The following is a 21,177-nucleotide window of genomic DNA, read 5'->3' on the forward strand; positions in this document are numbered from 1 at the left end:
TAAGAAGTTCGTCGGCCGTATATATATATATATATATATATATATATATGCAATTAAAACATCGAAAGGAACACGACGTACAAATTTTAACCGACGTTCCCCAGAGAGGAAGGAGGTTCTAAATTCGACTGTATTTTTGTTTCTTTTGCTTTTGGTTTTGTTTCGAGATATTTTTAACTTTTACTTTTATAGCATTGAATTGCTTTATAAATGAGAGGCTAGGCCTCTCGGCGAGAGGCTAGGCGTTGCTACGGTTTGGCAAAAAACGCGGGTTCGATTCCCGCGTCGTGATCAAATTTTTTCTATTCCTTCAAAATCTCTCATGTTTCTCGATAGCTGAAAATGGGTGTCTAATGAAAATGTTTTATACTCATCAAAATCTTAGAGATGTATTTATATGATACATGTGTACTTGTTTCGTGGACGTTTAACTTTTAAAGGATAAGTCTGCACAAAACGAGCACCTGTCCCATTTTTAATATGCAATATTCTACAATGTCGCGATAATACGCACGTGTCCGTGTAGCAGTTAGGCGATGTTACCGCGCGGTTTTTATAGGAATATTTCCCAATAATTATCCAAATCTTTAAGAATTATTCACACGAAATGGCTTTATGCCCACACCTGAACAAGTTTCGATATTTTTATGATGTATATTTACTAAATACTACCTTTAATGTTCGCACGTGCGTAGCCAATTATGGCACCAAGGGCTAATATCTATTTATTATAACAAAAGTTTCATCAAAATACGTAAGCGAGACGACAGGATAATGTCTGTCGAATTAGCTAGTATTACAATATATATTCACCCCAACACCACTAGAACGTATTGTTTAAAAATCTTTATTACTGAGCGCGTCCATTTTTTGTTGAGCCTGATTTTTACTGACAGTTTTATATACACCCAAATATTTAGCAGCTATGCATTTCTAATACACTTTCATAAACACATTGAAAGCACACAACATGTACAAATAACACGCAGGTGTCCGCGGCGACGCGATATGCCCGTGCGCGTGCAGCAGCGAGTCGATGTCGGTGTGCGTGCGGCGCGCGGGCCGCGGCGGCTCGTCGGCCGGTCGCGGCGTGCTCTCCATGTCGGGCCTCTCGTACGGCGTCGTGCGCGTCGACGCGGAGAACTCGCTCACGTCGCTCACGCTGCAGGACTGCGGCCAGGTGATGCCGTCCTGTGAGTATATATACTCTATTTGAATGTGGAACACTTGCTAAGTTTATTTTTTTATAAATCGTTATTGAATTGTGTTCTCATTTTTTTTATTATCTAGGTAATGTAGCGTGTAATAGATTATTTTTGATTAAGACAATAAGTAAATAGTGATTGGAATATAAATAAATAGCTTATAAATGTTTTTACAACTAGTCAAATATGCTTTAATTTTAAGTAGAATTGGAATTTTGAGCTATAGACGGATAGTTGCATTGGCACCCCTTCTCTAATACTCACTTAGTTTCATCCAATTACTAATAGATCCTGTTACTACTATTGTATGATGCCATTAACCGTATGATACATATAAATAGTACAGGTTGTGGTATACCCAAATGCTGCATGTATAAAACAAATGATGTCAAATATGATGTTTGAATGATGTTTAATAAAATCTTCTCGAAATGCCAACAAAAGTTATTTTTGCAGGCGTAATCGTGGTTGTCAAAATGGAGGGGCCGGCGTACCTCTGCAAAACGGACGAAGTTGGCGAGATATGCGTGCTGTCCGGGGCGACCGGATCCGGTTACTGGGGGCTGCCCGGGCTCACCAACACGGTGTTCCGCGTCCGGCCGCTGGATGCGGACGGTGAAGCAATCGGTGAAGAGCATTATGTGCGGAGTGGACTACTGGGATTCCTGGGACCTGGAGGTAGGGGCTCTTTGTTGTATGATTTTCAATATTTTTTTACAAGTTTGGGCCGGGGTAGGAATTTCTTGATGGGTTGTGATATTGAGTTGAGAATAACGAAGAAATAAGAAATTTTCAAAATTGCGACATAGGTACGAGAAAAATGTGCAATCAAATCACAAAGATACCGGTTCATATCAGCGTTTGATATAATGCGTTCCTCTCTTTTTTCCGCGGATTCGATTTAAATTTACTATTCTAGCTATTTATTTACAAAGTCATTTAGGTTTCTCGACTTTAATATGGCTTTTTCAATCAATATATTATAGACTTATCATTTATTCATCCGAACGATTTGAGTCGATAGACTTGGATAAGGAAATTTAAGGTGTTTAAAAATATAGGGAGGTTCCTTTACCTCTTGTCTAATTCTAAGAAACAATCATTTAAAACGCCCATTGTTCTATACAAGCAATTTCTCATGGAGTGAAAGCTCTACCTCAGAAGTCAATCAATAGGTTAATACAACGATAACCTATAACCCTGTAAAGGCAATGAGGTTATCGTATATATGATAATTAGGAAAATTATATAAATTATTTTTATTTATAAGATCCCAAACTTCGAGCAAAAAAGAAAATGCTTTCGTTAGACCCTTTTTAAACAATAACTCAATTTTTCTAGACAACGACTTTATATTTTTACATTTCATTTGTACCAAAAATTACTTATTATAATATATTGAACAACTTGAATCGGTTTTTTTTCAAATTTCAGTAATATCGTCAAATAATTCAGAACCTCGTTAATACTAAAACCTCACGCTCAATACTAACTGTAATACCTGTGACGCATACCGTCAATACGACTCGGGCGGATGTACAATGTTTTGTTTGATGTTTTTTGCTTTGTTAATTAACTAAAACGAACTTTTTCTTTTAAATTAAATCGCTTTTTAAATACTCCGAACATAGGTAGTATTATTTTAAATAAAAATAGAGGTTGTTAGTATATAAAAACCAGTTTATTAATTAGTCTTATATTATAAAAGGGGCTTAGAATAATTGTGAATAAATACAAAAAAAAAACAAAGTGAAGTTAGGACGAGCTCTTCGAAAACTTTAACCCAACATAAATAGTAAAAAACATCCATCTAACGAACTTTCACGTTTGCAACATTAGTACATAGAAAGTATAAATTCTTTCAGAGATTCTTACCTATATCGGCATTCCCTATGACTTGTTTTTTATAGTGACATGCATAGATACCCACGGCTCCCGGGAAAGAGGCCGTGGGTTATGTCGGATTCCTACCGACTATCCCACTGGGTTCCGTCGAGCTGCATTGGTGGGGGATCGCGGGTACATGTTGGAATTCGTCCGCGACATTCCCTTTACTCAGTATTTAATGAAACCGATAAATAACAGAGCAATAGCTTAACATAACAATCCATTCGCCCAGGTCTCGTATTCGTATGCGGATCGCGAGACGGCCTCATGACAGTAACAGGCCGTAAGCACAATATGGACGACATAATAGCGACCGTGCTGGCCGTGGAGCCGATGAAGTTCATATATAGGGGGCGTATCGCGGTGTTCTCCGTGCGGGTGCTGCGGGACGAGCGGATCTGCATCGTCGCGGAGCAGCGCCCCGATTGTGGGGAGGAGGAGGTGAGATGGAGTGGAGTGGGTGTATTGTAGCTACCGGAGATTTGGAGGACGTTAACAATCTTAATTAATTATATGTTTGCTGTTTTCTAGCGGTGTACTTCACCTGCGTAGTTAAAGGAAATAGGAATGTTTTATATTGTGGCAAAAAGTAGTTTATATCACTGTGTCTAGTGACTTTCTCCAGACACAAATATTATATTACAAAATCGCTCCATTGCCATGTGAAAAAAAGATGGTATACCCAAGTATTTTTTTAAAAATTCAAACTCAAACTTAATTATTTTTTTCAATAAATTACACTTCTTCTTGAATCATTTTTAATAATTTCAATATTCAATCAAATACTATATAAAATCGAAAAATTATTTCATATGAATTCCATATAAGAACTTGTCTTTTGCTTTACAGTCGTTCCAATGGATGTCTCGCGTTCTACAAGCTGTGGATTCCATTCACCAAGTGGGGATATACTGCCTAGCGTTGGTACAACCAAACTATCTGCCGAAAACACCCCTCGGTGGAATACATCTGAGCGAGTGCAAGCGAAGATTCCTCGAAGGAACCTTGCACCCGGCTAATGTGTTGATGTGCCCACACACCTGTGTCACTAATCTCCCTAAACCCAGGGAAATACATTCGGGTATGTTTCTGTCTTTTTAAGTTTTAACTTTTCATTTGTATATGCGATTAAAAATGTATTTATTCTGTAGATGTCGGTCCCGCGTCCGTTATTGTGGGCAATCTTGTTCAAGGCAACCGCCTTGCATCTGCGCAAGGCCGAGATATGGGATATTCTGATGATTCGGATGCAGCCCGCAAGGTAGAATAAATAATATAAATAATATTAACACTTTGAATAAAGTCAAATATAATATTTGTGACCCTAATCATTGTTTTAAATTTGTTTCAGTATCAATTCATATCTCAAATCCTAAGATGGCGCGCGCAGAGCACATCGGACCACGTCATTTTCACGTTGCTCAATTCCAAGGGAGCAGCTACTAAAGTTCTCACATGCGCTGAATTGCACAAAAAGGCTGAGAGGATTGGGAATCTATTGTTGGAGAAGGGGCGTGTCAATACTGGCGACCATGTTGCTTTAATCTTCCCACCGGGACTTGATCTCATATGCGCATTTTACGGCTGTCTCTATGTCGGCGCAGTTCCGGTTACGATTCGCCCGCCGCACCCCCAGAACCTCCACACGACATTGCCTACCGTACGAATGATCGTTGACGTCAGCAAAGCTACACTAGTCCTCTCTAATCAATCTGTGATAAAATTACTCCGCTCGAAAGAAGCGAGCAATGTAATAGACAGCAAAGCGTGGCCCATAACTCTAGACACAGATGATATGCCGAAAAAGAAATTACCTATCCTGTACAGGGCACCGACTGCTGAAATGTTAGCTTATTTGGACTTCAGCGTGTCTACTACGGGAATGCTGGCGGGCATCAAAATGTCGCACGCAGCAGTCACATCACTATGTCGTTCAATGAAAATAGCTTGCGAGCTTTACCCTTCTCGTCATATAGCGCTTTGCCTCGATCCCTACTGTGGTCTCGGCTTCGCTCTGTGGTGTCTCAGTAGCATCTATTCTGGTCATCATTCTATTCTCATACCCCCCTCTGAGGTCGAAATTAACCCAGCATTATGGCTCAGTGCTGTCTCTCAATACAAAGTACGTGACACTTTCTGCTCGTATGGAGTAATGGAATTGTGCACCAAAGGCTTAGGCAGCTCTGTGAATCAATTAAAAGCGAAAGGCATCAATTTGGCTTGCGTCAGGACATGCGTGGTTGTCGCTGAAGAACGACCTCGAATAAACTTAACGAATTCTTTCTCGAAACTCTTCTCGGCTCTCGGCTTGAGTCCGAGAGCTGTGTCGACGTCTTTCGGATGTCGTGTTAATATTGCTATATGTCTACAAGGCGCTTCTAGTCCCGAGCCATCAACTGTCTATGTAGACCTACGAGCTTTGCGGAATGATCGCGTTTCGTTAGTCGAACGCGGTAGCCCACATTCCCTGTGTCTTATGGAATCTGGAAAACTATTACCTGGTGTAAAAGTGATCACAGCCAATCCTGAGACTAAGGGTCAGTGCGGAGATTCCCATTTGGGCGAGATCTGGGTGCAATCGCCACACAACGCCAGCGGTTACTTCACCATTTACGGTGACGAGAGCGACTACGCGGACCACTTCAGCGCCCAGCTGGTGACCGGCAACACGGGAGAGGTGTACGCGAGAACGGGCTATTTGGGCTTTTTGAGGAGAACTGAGATTAGCACCACTGGAACTGGCGATGATACTTCCCTTATATCACGGGATAGTGATACTGAGTCCCTGGCCTCCGCGTGTGGTAGTATGGGAGGCTTGATGACAGACACACATGACACGCACGATGCAGTTTTCGTTGTTGGAGCGCTTGATGAAACAATCATGCTGCGTGGGATGCGCTATCATCCGATTGATATAGAGAATTCTGTGATGCGATGCCACAAGAAGATAGCCGAATGGTATTTATTAATCTCCTAATTACGTATTACTTGTAAATAATATTAAAATTATACATATGTTATCGATTAAACGTAATCCTGTCTAATGTTTCATTCAATTATAAGTGGCTTGACTAACAATTGACTTTCCTATTTCCAGTGCTGTTTTCACATGGACCAATCTACTAGTAGTCGTCGTAGAACTGGACGGTAACGATAGCGAAGCTCTCAACCTGGTACCGTTAGTGACCAACACGGTGCTCGAGGAACATCACCTCATAGTCGGCGTGGTGGTCGTAGTCGATCCCGGAGTCGTGCCGATTAATTCCCGCGGCGAGAAACAACGCATGCACCTTCGAGACGGTTTCCTTTCAGACCAAATAGACGCCATCTATATCGCGTACAACATGTAATATTCACCAAAGCACGGAATACGCAAACGGTCCGACACGGTTAGACGTAAACCGAAAAAGTGATCGCACAACCGTCAAGTGGTTGTACCAAAGTGTCCACTGTTTGCGTATGTCCTTGCCCCGCCACGCCATACTGTTATCAAAGATTCGATCACTCCAACACTGTGCACACAGTGTCCCATCGGTTATTATAAGTGTCAAGTAAAGATGTACCGCCGATATAAAATCAGTGTTTAGCTTTATTATCTTATCCCTTCTAACTTTTCTAATGTATCTGTAATGTGTGTTGTTGGATTACGTAATTTAAAATTACTGCACATTTTTCTTGGATGCGAACATATAAGTCATTTTAAAAAGATCGATTATCAGTCATGTCTAGAAACAGAATTCATTTTTATTATAATGTTTCTAGGTGTCATTAAAGAACTACTCAAGCTGTAAGAGTAGGTGATTTGTCTGATATCGACACAAGACTGATTAAAGTCTGAATACTTTGTTTAATATTAATTTAAGATCACTTCAATAAATATCTTGTGTCACGTTGAGTGCCGGATTTCACTAATATTAAATAAGAAGTAAATTAACACAAAATAGACAATTGTTAGCACATAATTCCCAAATTAGTGGCGTCTATCGCTCTTCTTAAAAAGTAATGTTAAAGTATCTTCTATTAGCATTTTAAGTAGGGACGTATATAAATTATTATCGTAATTGTCTTTGAGCATACATATGGCTTGTATCGTTCTATTGTACACAATTATATTGTTGTGATTATTGTGAAACAAGTAATTTTTAACGTTAGTTCGTATATAAATGTATTACTACCGATATATATAATAGCGCTAGGGATTATTGTGTAAACATACTATATTGCATTTAATGTCTTGAATGATTTCACGTTTGCGTTATGTATCTTAGACAATAAACTTGACTGATATGGTTCACGGTCCGCGCAAAAAGTACAATGGCCTTGTTATAATAGAACTGAGCTCAATTCAAAACAATGGTTGATCATTTAAAAACTAATGGATTACGACTTAAGCAACAAGGATTCGGAATCAACGTTGACTATTGAAATTCTTACATTTGACTCAAAAATAATTAGCTGTAAGCACTACAGCGAATGTAAATATCAGTGAAATAAAAATACAAATTTTCATAACTTTGTCGTGGTCTGCAAAAAGCTTTAGCAGTTTCTACTTATACATTTATGTTTAATTTAATAATAACTTGTGCCAAGTTTCCATTATAGCTCATGTGGATTTTTATATATCCATTTTGTAGGTACTAATGGTTGTAGTGGAATCTTAGTGTTGAAGTTAATTTACGCAGCTTTATAGCTTTTTTATTTTATAAGCTTGCTTGCAATATAGAACTTTTCTACACGTTTAATGTATGTGATATTCAAGCAAAAATATTAATACTAAATAGTTTGTCATTACTAGCTATTATGAATCACTTTGAACAATAAATGTATTGATTTGCAATTAGAATAAACCAATTTTCACAAACGTACGTGAAATAAATGTAGCGTAGTGTAAGGGTAGTTTAATTTTTTTTTTTGTTATCTGTATTCCATTCCAGTATGTTTTGAGTAGCAGATAATGAATTTCATTTTATAGAACATGGAAATATTAAATTTAATACATAATTATTTACTGATATTTCTTTATAATCATATTTTATTTAATGTAATTATTTATTGCTAAATTGTACATATAATTTTGTTATTTATTTTTACGTTGAATGGTTCTGTTTAGCATATTATGTTGTTTTGATAGGAGTCACCGGCGTTGTGTTAGAATTTTATTATACGTAAAGCATTTAGAACTTTTATTTACAATCGCTTTCTGATTTCATCCCTTTAAAATTGTTTTATCGTATATTTTAAACATAGTCATCTTACAATGTAAGTATACAAGTAGTTAATAATAATAACTCAAATTAATGTATAATGAACAAATGTCTTATTCATAATCCTATTTCATAACTTATAATTATAATTATTATGCATAATTTGTAGGTACGAGGTCCGACATTTAAATTTAACCATTTATAAGTCATGATCATTGTAAAGTGTTTTGTCAGAATAAATTAAATCAGTGTATCCAAACCAAAATGGTATTGTGAATTTTTAAAATTAGTAATTGTCATAATATGTGAACTATGTGATACAAAAAATAATGTGCGCACAAAATTGTAACTTTTCGGCAATAACTTGTTATAAAAATGTTTTAGGAAATTGACATTATGTATCAGAGTTTGTACTACATCGCCAAAATGGCCTGTTAGGACTTTGTATCCGCTTTACAATTGTGATTATTTTCTGGAATATGAATAAATAAACTTGCTCTTTAACAGTTGTTTTTATTTAACTTCTAGAGCACATATATGTATATGCATATATATGTACCCAAAATAACAATGACACTCGATTTCCGCAAAAAAATTAAAACTTGCTTAACTATTATCAATGTAGTAGAAAAATCCGTCAAAATGGTTATTTTCGTTACTGCCTAAATTTTAAGGTCCACTAGTCCGTTTACTTCAATTCGAGATGAATACATACGAAATACATACCTATGGCGCTATATAAATATAGGATAAAATAATAGACACGGGTTTTAAAGCAACGTTATAGAGGTAAATGGAAAAACGATCTCTGGGGTTGTACAAAATCTATTTTTTAATTATTATATATTGTCAAACATTGAGGTATCATGGGAATTAAATTAGCAGTTACTGTATACAGCATGGACATTGATTGGTTGCAAACTTCAAATTTTTGTATTGGTTACTTTTCTTTCACTAACTGTTGCTTCCTACTGCATTGTACGAAAATGTAGCGCAGACAGTTATATTTTATATTTGTTGTACTTTGTAAACTTCAACAGTCAAAAATTACAACGGAATTCACAGTATTCAAATGAATAAAAAAAAACATTTTGCATTTCAAATTTAGCATCAAATTGTGTCTACCCACCCTATTTTACGGTATTTTACGTTTGAGTTTATTGTCTACGGGTTTAACTTGAGACCATAGACGATATACTATTGACTTGCTGCTGAGTTTGACTTTATAGTTTTGGTTTATGGTTTGATTAGTTTGTGTTTTACTGTGGTTCTTTAGTCGTCGTTTTATTTTTTGTTTTGTTTTATTTTCCCATATTTTGATTTTCTTTTGTTTATTTTTTAAACAATTGATTAAGAACTAACATCCATAAATGTTTGAATAAGTAGAACAAATAATTGTTATATACGGTGTGACTCACATACTGCCCCGTTGGTAGAGTTTTATTTATTTTTATTTTATGTTTTAACTTTAACAATGTTTCGTTTTCGTATAATGTAATTCAATTATTTCCTCTAAGAGTTATGGATTCACCACCAGTCCCAAAACCACGTTCCTCAGCATATCCCCAAACTGACCCATTGAAGCGACCGATACCGTTGCCGCGAACAAAGGTGCCAAATAATGACAGAGTTACAGCTTCTGAACTATTAAAATCTATCGGTTCCGTTTCAAAACAGATTACTGAAGATGTTGCACATAAAGTCAGCAGTTCAGCAAAAACAGCAAATGAAAAGATCGAAAAATCTATAATGGACGGATCTAAATTTGCTAAGGATACTATAGAGAAAACGATTAATACATCAAAAGCAGTAAGAGCATCAGTAACCAAATCCGTTATAGAAGGCACAAAGACAGCGGGCTTAAAAATTCGACGAAGTAAAAAATTTGATAGTGCTCAAGATGAAGATCCTCAAAGATGTGTCTCTATGCCTGCGGTGGATGTTAGTTTGTTTGATAACATCCAATTTCATTCTCCCCTTTTGGAACAGAAAAGACTGCAAGGTGATGAAGGACCATCAACAAAGGATAATCCAACATCCCCATACAATATATTAGATAACCAGTCATTATTCTCAAACAATTCAGATTCTATAGATGATAGTGCTAGTAATATCTCTCAGGATGGTACAGAGTTTGACCAAAATGAGTCTATTTCAAACTTTGATTTGGAAACATATGATACACCAAAACCATCACGAGCGAATAGCTTTATTAGTGTACGGTCAGCTCCAGAAGTGCCAGGAAGAAGAAAGAAACGTGCTAGTCAGACAGAATTTATGAGACAAAATTCAATGTATGAAAACTGGACTTTGCCTCATCCAACCACTAAACCTCAACCCGTAAGTCCAGAAACAATAGAACGACCCAGCAAAAGTACAATCTATGAATTTGATCCCTTAAATTTTTCTGCATCTCCAACCAACAAGAAGTACGAAGGAGTTAGTAATGAGTTGTTATTGCTTGAATCGTTTTTAATAGGAGACACTTATGGTACAATTGTGTCCAATGATATTGCCAATGATGAAACATTTGATTTTGTTGAAAGTGATTACTTTAACCCTCCAACACCCCCTGAACGATTTGACAGCCTGGTGACTGGTGAAACTTCAGTAAAGCCTCCTGCTTCAACTAATGACAAGGACACAAATTCCAATTGGTATGTTGGAGTTGACAGCACTTCTGTTCCTGAAACTGGAGATGAAGTCAAAACTAATAGTTCAGTTATGCAAAGATTTTCAAATATGTTGAAACTGGATAATGTTTTAAATAAATCGTCCAAGCAATCTGTTTCAAAAGTTGAAACGGTAGAGAGGCCTCCAATCAATAAATTACCAGTACCTTACTACAGTGGAACATTAAATAAAGTGGTTTCAGGTGTGGTTGAGGATTTGTTTAAAAATTCGCAATCACGATACTGTGTTTTGTCTGATCAGAAAATAATGTGCTACACAGACCCAACCAACTCTATAGTCAAAGAAGTATATACTTTAGATAGTATCAATTCTATACAAATAGTTTTACCTCTTTCATCTAGGTTAGTATGATTTATATGTATAAATATTTTTGCGAGTAAATTTTCTTATATTATTACTCAATGATTTTTTTCAGTACCACAAATAATAATTACTGTTTCGAACTGTCAATATCAATGGGAATGAAAAGTACTCCAAAAAAAGTGTTATTTGGTTGCGGTAGTGCTTCAGAAAGGAGAAATTGGGGACAAAAAATTGTTGAGCATTTGACAAATGGATTCCCAACCAAATACATGTCAGAGTTTACTAGGTGTGGCTGGTGTTATATGAAGGTAATTATTATTAAACACATATTTTCTGTAAATATAAAGCAAAATATCTACTATACAGTTGTAATGTGCACTGTGCAGCTATCTTTATCATTTATTTGTATATGGTCTTATCTTATATCTGATACTATAGTATTGATTTTACTTTACCCACAACATATCTCTTCATTTTAATGGTAATAAAATTGTATGCTCTATCATTTACTGATTATTAGTTTATAAGTAACTTTGCGACTTAAATGTTGAATATGTTTATTTATAAATTATATAGGGAAGATGTAGTTTAACCACTTCTAGATCAGTTTTTTTTCAATGATCGATATATGGATATACATTCATTCTATTAAGAAGTACTCATTATACAGTCTTCCTTGTTCACCTTGAACATTGAGACGAAATTCATGACCTGACAAAAATGCCAATTTGTTACAATTAGTTATAAATATTGCAATCTTACATGTTTTTTCTCATCAACTGATTTAAAAAAAGAAAAAGAGAGGATATTAATGCGCCTGGATTTTTTTGTGTTTGTTACCTCATAATAACTTCTTACTAGGTGATTTTTATGATTCTTTTTTATTTGAAAGCAAAACAGGCACCACCTGTCATGTTGTTAAATTAAATATTTAAATAAAAATTACTCTTAATGATTATAATATGTATTGCTGCTTGTGACTTATTTATCTTTTAAAAAATTCTAAATGTAATGTATTTAAGTTCCATTTAATCGGGACAGGATTCAAATCCAAGTCTACTTGATCTAAAATTTATTGTGTTGACTATGTACTCCTGTACAATATCTGACAAATACTAATGCGAAAGTTTGAAAGAATATGTGGATGTGTGTTTGTTTCTTTTTCATGTGAATAAAGTACCAGTATTGGAATTACACATATGCTATAGTAACACATACTTGCACTCGGCACGTCTGGTGTATGCATATTTATGCATAATAATCGTATATTTTGCTAATGCGAATAAGTAAAATTACCTTATTATTAGTACTATTGATATTAAATTATAGCAATGAGTGATTCATTGAATGCCTTATCAATGGGCTGTATGAATGACTGACAATTGTAGTTTGAAGCGAATTTTGATATCTTATTGAAGAAGTTATTTAGGGATGAATGTTAAGAATTTCGAATCCATGACAATAAAATAGGGAGAATGTTATATTGAAATATTTTAACCGTGAAAATGAAATCATTGTAACTGTTAGTCAATTTTTTTCTAGTTCAGCGAGATTTTTGTTGATTCTTTTTCATATCAGCATAATTAAAATAAATATTTAAAAGGTTTTGCTTGATTTCATAGAGAGAAACATTTCTTTGGCCCTTAAGTATTTTTCAATGCAATTAATAGCATTTGCGAAAGAAATAAAAATGCATGCGAAATCTACTCCATATTTACTTTTAATATGTTGCTTAAATAATTTCTCATACTACAACAGTATATCAACTATATATTATATTATATGCGAACTAGCATACCAGATGCTGTTTTAACACTTAACTAGTGGATTTGCTCTTTCCGGCATTTTAATACATCATGTTATTATTCTTCTGAGAGTTGAAAGTATTTTTTGTATTTTAAATTGCACTGGTTCTTATAAAAGAGTAAATCTAAAGTGTACAAAAAATTCGAAGACAGTTACAATAAATAAGGCTGTAATTGTTTATCGTCCATAGGAAGGTGTGACGGGCGAGTGGCGTGGCGCGTGGTTAATGTTGGTGAGGAGAGTTCTCGTATACTGCACTGCGCCCGACACCTTGTGTATCGTAGACCTGAGGAAGACCAGATGTGTTGGTATGATATTCGTTTGGTTTATAGTCAATTTTATATTTTAAAGTGTAAATATAATAATATATAATATAATATTTGGAACAACGTGCAAATCTGTGAGCTATCATATTTGCTCTAACCGACAGTGCCCTTCGTTCTCTCTCAATATCTTCATCGTCTCTGAGGCTAGGTGTTATTATGTGTCCCAAATATTTAAATTTAAAAATCCTCTTTAATTTTACTCCGTTTAACATGACGGGAGGAATATTTTGAGTAAATCGACGTCCACCCGCCTCAAAAACCATGAATTCACTTTTGGCGGTATTGTAAACTAACCCATGACGACCTACATATTTCTCACATAGGAGACTTCTCAGTCCACAGATCGAGGCACTTAGGAGTACGTTGTCGTCACCATAACTTATATTGTTGACACAAACTCCGTCAATAGGTTGCATAAAATGGCGTTTAAGAAGTCCGCATTAATAAATATACATTTAAATAAATAACAATAACCCTCACTTTGATTCGTAGAAAACAAATATTTTTTTGTTCTATTCTTCAACGTGTGACTATTGAATGGCCCAACATGTAACAGGCGTACATGATGTGAATTCTGAATTGTGATTAACAAAATATCGTATCTATTATTATCACACCAAAAAGATTTTTGTTTCGCTTGTAATAAAGTTTCTTTTAGTGATCAAAGCGCCTAGTTTATTAGCGAACGAATTCCTTTATTACATGTTAGTAATACCTGACGGTTACTCTTTTTCTATGCCTGACCTTGCATTGAAATGATAATTTTATTACACTGAAACGCACAATATCGTGGGTACGAAACGTACATATTTTAGTAAATTTGAAGAATCTCGGATTTGAATATATATGTTAGTGCTTTAAGGGCTCATTTTGCAGCAGGGCAAACATTAACTAAATTTTTTACTAAAATTATAAATAACAATATAACTAGGAGATAATTTTTTTATATTTTCATAAAGTGATGAGAAAATTCAAATAAGATTTTTTTATTGAGATTCAATGAACAAAGAAACATTACATGACTGTCGACTACGGAACAATGCAACCCGCGCTTACATAACTATTAGCTGCTTAATAGGAAACGAAACGTAGGAAGCTGTGTCACGCAGGATTTCTCGGAATATGTTGGTGTCAGTTGATTCATCCCATGTATCGCGAGGCATTCGCTCGTCAGAATTTTATTTATTTAGAGCACAGTTCTTGTCTAACAATGACGCATTGTAATCAAGTATGGAACTAGTGTGTTACCGTAACGGCATCGGTGAATGGCTATCGTTATTGCTAAATACACATACACAGCTTTTGTACAGTTACGTGTATAATGCAACGCTGTGAACGATGCAATTGCAAATGAAATCAAATGATAAGAAACGTTATAACAGAAGATAATAGCGGCGATGGACACTAAATATAAACTCATATTTAGAGGGAATGAAATATAATGTTGTAGTTTCAAATTATTGTTGCGATATATACCTTTTGAATCAGAACAATAATTATTGCTTTAAAAGATTGGTATTTACTGTAAAAAATATTTTTGAAACAGGTGTACTAGTAGAATAATTAATAAAGGAGTTAAAAATATCCCCTGTACTATGGTACTCAAATGGTTTCTTATTTTAAATAGTTAACCAAGATGCGGATGAAGAGACGAAGCAGAAATGTCCTTCAGACGGCAGCCCCAACTTGCTCCTCGACTGTCCACACGCCACACTATATTTACACTTTCAACATGAAAAGGAACTTAAGGTAAACAATACAACCAAAAAATTACAACAGATGTGATTCTAAGATGGAGTATTTATGTTGTGTATTTATGAAAAATATCGGAAAGATTATAATCAGTATTTAATTCTTTTTAGGGTTGGAGGTATATGCTAAAGTTGGCGGCACACAACAATGGCGCATATTTGCATCACCAACAGTTGACTAAAGACGACGTGCCCGCCATCGTCGACAAATGCATTAGTTTTATTTATGCACATGGTATGTATCCGGTAACTGAGTGAACGTGAAGTGTCTTCTGTTTCAAATAGCTGTCGACTGATTCTCATCATAACAGAATAATCATGAGACATATTTGTATGCATGTGTATATTATGTTTATTGAATGAATCACTTTGAGTTTTTGTGATACGGTCGTGTTAATATGTCAAATTTGCCAGCCTGACAAGAGACAATAAAAGAGAATAAATCCTTCTAACCTAGACTAAATTTTTCAATAATTTAAAAAGTTGATGAAGGAAAAATCATAGTAGTGTCGATAATGAAATCTGACAATAGACTGGAAAACCTTGAATAAGAATATCCATTTATTTGCAACAATATTATTCGGAGAAATAATTTATTGTTCTTGAATTTGTTTAAAGTCGATTTCATTTCGATTTTTTATTCTGAATGTTGTGTTTATCTTTAATTGTTGTATCATCATATAATGTGTTATACTAATTTTTTTTTTGTATTGAGAGAAATTGTTTATGCAACAATAGCTGATGAACCTAAAATAAATAAATATGTCAATAAGTAAATTTCAAATTGTACTGTACTGAAAATTAAAAGGAAATTGCTGATTTATTGTCAATTGTCATAAGCATGATTTTTTAGTCTAATTACCTACCTGGGTATCTATCTACCCATCATTATCATCTCATAAGGGAGAGGTTATTTGCCAAATCCATTCACATGATTGACTGTTATTTAAAAAAATAATAATAATTAATACTCACTAATCTAGCAATTGCACTTCAGGCAGCCTCTCCGAGGGTATATACCGTCGGGCCGGTAGCAGCTTGGTGCTCTCCGAGTTACTGGGCCGATTTCGACGAGACGCCTGGTCAGTGGTACTCAGCCCGGCTCAGCACTCGGAGCACGACGTGGCCGGAGTGCTGAAGAGGTTCTTCCGGGACCTCCCCGAGTCCCTGGTGCCGCAGGACAAGCACCAGGCCCTGACTGCCGCTTTGGGTATGTATACAGGAACGGTTCAGAATTGAATCATGGCAATAGTATGTAGCGGTGATAGCGATCCAGCTCGGTATTGCTACGTTCTGATGGCTGCTTTTAGAATGTCTAATTGTAGCCAAGAGGAATGTATTTAAAGAACTGAAAAAATCAATTATTATTACCATAGCGAATACATGTAATGTTTGTCATAATAAAAAAATTGTAGAAAAGGCCATAATGTCTGTGAAACAATTTTTCGGAAAGAAAAAATTATGATTGGGATTCATTTTTCACGTAACCTGTGCTCTTGTATAGAACAGTATTTGCTGGCTTTGATAACATTTAACAGGTAAATACTGTACACACAAAAGTGCCTATAATTGAATGGTACAATATCGCATTGTAAAGTATTCAACGAACGCTTTGTCGGTAACCCGTATACAGTAAGGAATTCAATCTATTTTCTCGCTATTAAGAACGGTTTCTCTTAATTCGAAAATAGACTTTGATCTCTGATCCTCAGTGACAATTTTCTTATCGCATCGCATCGCTTGCGAACCTTGTTAAAATGGATAAACATGTATTTTAAATAATATACGTGACTTATATTAGAATTAGTTTCGTGACAAACTTTAATTTTATATCCTATTAATATTATAAATGCGAAAGTTTGTATGGATGTATGGATGTATGGATGTTTGTTACTCTCTCAGGTAAAAACTACTGAACCAATTGCAATGAAATTTGGTACGTAGACAGCTGGATAACTGGAATAACATATAGGCAACTTTTTATCCCGATATTCCAACGGGATACGGACTTACGCGGGTGAAACCGCGGGGCGCAGCTAGTAGATTTATAAATGCATACCGCTCGCGGTTTCGGCGGCGTAGTCAAAGGAAAATATGTTTACCCTAGTTTGGATAGGAACTGTGCGATACTAGTGGGATAACCGGGACTAGTGTATGTCCTTTTTCGGTCTTCAAACTATCTATGTACAAAATTTGATCCAAACCAGTTTAATAGTTTTGGCGTGAAACAAACTTACATTGATGTTTTTAACATTAGTAGGTATGAGAGATATTTATACATTAAGTAGATAATCATGACCGCCGCGAATAAACACACTTTTCACACGAATTAAATTAAGCATGTTTTACACATATAACCCTATTTAAAAAAGTCCATATAAATCTGTGGCATAGTTTTAAAGATCTTAGGATTGATATACAGCGGGAAGCGATTTTGTTTTATACGATTTAATGATGGAGATGGTAAGAAATGAATATGAATTCTTATTAAATATTCTATAATTGTAGCCCTTTCGGTATAGAAATAACAACATTTACCGCTATGATGAGATCCGTTACACGTATGAATTTAATAGTAAAGGAGAGTTTAAGTTTTACGTTATCAAAAATATGTATACCTATTTGCATCTTATAATACGTATAAATGTGGTTAATTCAAAAAGCTGTTTCTACTTATTATTTAGTCCCCGCTCCCTCGCTTCCAGGCCCTCTTAGTTACACATGATGTTATGTGATAAAAAATTCTCCAAACTTAAACACCAAATAAAAAAAAAACTGAACATCAAACTTTTCGCAGACATCAAAGATGAGCAACAACGGAACGCAGCGTACAAGGAGGTGATGCTCTCGTTGCCGCTGGTTGCCCGCAACACGGCGCGCAAGCTGTTCGCGCACCTGCACTTCCTGCACACGATGGCGCACGCCAACAAGATGAACGCGGAGAACCTCGCGTCCGTTTGGGCGCCCACCATCATGCCCACGGCACTGGTGAGCGATATATATATACTAGTTGCGCGCCCCGGCTCCGCCCGGGTGCTAGTTTATCGTCATTGAAGTAATATATATTATCTTTTATGTTGTATCAAACTTCGGTGGTCGTATATCGTTATTGAAATGATATAAACTATCAAACTGCATATGATGTGTACAATTTGATTAAAATAGGTTGAGTTGTTGGGACGTGCTCCGCGAATGCGCTGCCCGCTTTTAAGGAAAACAGATAAGGAAAGGTTTGACGACTGGAAATAAGGAATGGATGGCGAAGCTGAAGAAGTGAAGAGAAACGGGCCTCCGGCTCCCTCACTCACCGAACGTAACAAAGTAGCATGCTACTATTTCTCGTCCGTCTCCTTCGTGCCGTGCTTCCCCGGTGCGAGTTGTCCCAATACGTGCCGAAGCGTGCTCGACGGCCACATGACACGTTGACGCGCGACTCTAATAGCAGGTGAACGTTACAGACGAGCCACACGCTGCCGCACGCGTGGTCGGCGCGGGAGCAGCAGGTGGTGCGCGACCTGATAGCGCGCTACGCGGCGGTGTGGCAGCCGACGGAGGCGGAGGAGCGGCGCGAGGCGGCGGTGCGGCGCGTGCTGGCCGCCGTGCTGGGCCGCGCCGCGCCGCCCGCGCCGCGCGCCGCCGGCGACCTGCGCGCCTGGCTCTACGTGCGCGACCGCGCGCACTGCCGCCACGTCGCGGTGCGTACGCCCCGCACCCACTCTACACACACACATACATCACGTCTGCGCATCTATACTATCCTACTTCCTACTAATCCTACTAATATTATAAATGCGAAAGTTTGTAAAGATGTGTGTGTGTTTGTTGCTCTTTCACGCAAAAACTACTGAACCGAGTACAATGAAATTTGGTACAATTTTCAAAAGGTTTCAAAAGGTTAGATAGCTGGACAACTGGAATAACATATAGGCAACTTTTTATCCCGATATTCCTTCGAGATACTTACGCGGGTGAAACAACGGTGCGCAGTTAGTAATATTATAAAACTGTAGACTTTGTTTGTTTATTTGACCGCACTAATCTCAGAAACTACTGATACGATTTGAAAAATTCTTTCAGTGATAGATAGGCCATTTATTGAGGAAGGCTATAGGCTATATATGTATCACGGGCGAAGCCGGTGCGGACCATTAAAAGTTAATCGGAACTGATGAGCAATGGAAAAAAGATTTTGTAAACAACTATAATGCTCAAATTGCATTTGACACAAAGAAAATATTGCAATTCCTTTATAAGCAAATTCAACCTCGATGTGCTAAAGTACTAAATAAAATAAAATAAATGTACTAAACCGCCATTTGCATACTAGTTTTAAGTTGCTTTTGTTAAGTTTATCTCTGTTTTATATTTTGAAAGTGTGCAATAAAGAATAAATAAATAATTAAATAAAGACGACGAAAAAGAGACGAATATGAACACTTCTATAGTATAATCATTGTTTCCTTACAGTTAACACCAAGCAAAACGAGCGCCGACATATGCATAGAGCTCGCCGAGAAAGCGAAAATGGAGTCGCATTTGATGATGATAGAGGAGGTCATATGCAACGAGTCCATGCGTCGCATCGTCCACAAGGACGAAGTGGTACTGGATGTTGTGTTGCGCTGGAGTTACTGGGACGAGGAGGACAGGAAAGATAACTATTTAATTATAAAAGATAACAAAACACTGCACGATATGGAGAATTTGAAACACTCGACGTCGGTGTGCGGCGAACTGCGGGTCGCCAACGAAACTACGAAAACCTTCAAGACGCATATGTTCGAGTGCGGCAAATCGAAGCTGTGCTATTTTAAAGATAAACAAGTGAGTGATTTTCTTGTGTTTGGTTTTACGCGAGTATTATACATTTAGAAATTAAAAATTTTTTAACGGATTTTAAACGCGATTTATTCATTATATTATTAACGCGACGTTTCGAACACTTTACAGCGAGCGTGGTGCTAAAAAGTTTTTAATTTCTAAGTGAGTGATTGTTTTTCTTCTTATTATGAAATACTTTTCCGCCCGCGTCTAGCTTCCTTACTATCTTCAGACACTTGTAATCATAAAATCGCCCCTTTGCGACGGGAAGGAGAGACAAACAAATAACACACTTTTGCATTTACAATATTGGTGTGTTTATATATAAGAGAAAGTCGTGTCAGCTGGTTTAGTAGGGTTCTATCGGTATAAAAGGGTCCGATTTGAAAAATTCTTTCAGTGTAAGATAGACCATTTCTTGACGAAGCCTCTAAAGTTTAGGCTATATAACATCAGAAACTACGTGGGTATATATAATATATATGATATCTATCGGATTAGCATTTGAAAAGAGGAAAGCCTAAAAAAGAAATCAACCAAGAGCTAATATATTTCCTCCTACAGGGCTCGCACAAGCTCGAGGAGTGGAATGTAAAGGACATCCTGTGGTACAACGGGCACGAGCCGAAACGGAACCCGCAGTCGCGGTGGGCGATCACCTTCATACCGAGGAACGATAAACAGAAAAGGTGAGCTATCGAATCCTACTAATAACGCAAAAACTACTGAACCGATTGGACAACTGGAATAACATATAGACAACTTTTTATCCCCACATTCCTACGGGATACGCCACCGTCAGCAATGCCTTATCGCGTCTGTCGCTGGAACAGTGGACAATAGAATTAGATTTAGTTAGTCTAAAGAGAACAGTGTATTCAAACCTACACGTATAATAAATAATATTCGTAAAATCCGAATTAAAAGTTTCCATTCAAATCAACCCGCAACCGCTCCCGAAAGTTATCTAGCTTGAACGGCTACCAACAAATACCTTAACAAATAAATATTGACAGAGTTTGAATTTTGTGATAAAATTACTAGTACTTTTGGCTGGCTTAAATGGAAAAGCTTCAGTTGTACACAGGATTTTTGTGTCACATTGTCTACTTAGTCTGGCCATAAATACTGTTACACTTAATTATAAAAAAATATTACATTTGAATTTCGAATCTGTCAT

The 21,177-nt window shown here is 36.5% G+C and overlaps 2 protein-coding genes across 4 annotated transcripts in view; both read left to right on the top strand.

Moving 5' to 3' along the window:
• The window catches only part of LOC119835388 (disco-interacting protein 2), a 56,570-nt gene extending 47,770 nt beyond the window's left edge, over positions 1-8,800 (top strand). For all 3 annotated transcript variants that reach the window (XM_038360137.1, XM_038360138.1, XM_038360139.1), the window contains 7 exons: positions 990-1,193; positions 1,662-1,883; positions 3,325-3,533; positions 3,942-4,173; positions 4,244-4,353; positions 4,444-6,050; positions 6,190-8,800. In XM_038360137.1, the coding sequence (XP_038216065.1) occupies positions 990-1,193; positions 1,662-1,883; positions 3,325-3,533; positions 3,942-4,173; positions 4,244-4,353; positions 4,444-6,050; positions 6,190-6,442 (2,837 nt within the window). In that variant the 3' untranslated portion in view covers positions 6,443-8,800. The remainder of the gene's footprint in view (positions 1-989; positions 1,194-1,661; positions 1,884-3,324; positions 3,534-3,941; positions 4,174-4,243; positions 4,354-4,443; positions 6,051-6,189) is intronic.
• Positions 8,801-9,585: 785 nt separating this feature from the next.
• The window catches only part of LOC119835584 (arf-GAP with Rho-GAP domain, ANK repeat and PH domain-containing protein 2), a 17,726-nt gene continuing 6,134 nt past the window's right edge, over positions 9,586-21,177 (top strand). Inside the window, exons 1-10 of the mRNA XM_038360498.1 lie at positions 9,586-11,331; positions 11,406-11,601; positions 13,290-13,407; positions 15,053-15,174; positions 15,288-15,411; positions 16,174-16,386; positions 17,974-18,164; positions 18,635-18,871; positions 19,644-20,000; positions 20,562-20,686. Coding sequence (XP_038216426.1) covers positions 9,818-11,331; positions 11,406-11,601; positions 13,290-13,407; positions 15,053-15,174; positions 15,288-15,411; positions 16,174-16,386; positions 17,974-18,164; positions 18,635-18,871; positions 19,644-20,000; positions 20,562-20,686 — 3,197 coding nt within the window. The 5' untranslated portion in view covers positions 9,586-9,817. The remainder of the gene's footprint in view (positions 11,332-11,405; positions 11,602-13,289; positions 13,408-15,052; positions 15,175-15,287; positions 15,412-16,173; positions 16,387-17,973; positions 18,165-18,634; positions 18,872-19,643; positions 20,001-20,561; positions 20,687-21,177) is intronic.

Source organism: Zerene cesonia, chromosome Z (genome assembly GCF_012273895.1).
Source record: "Zerene cesonia ecotype Mississippi chromosome Z, Zerene_cesonia_1.1, whole genome shotgun sequence".
Lineage (NCBI taxonomy): Eukaryota > Metazoa > Arthropoda > Insecta > Lepidoptera > Pieridae > Zerene > Zerene cesonia.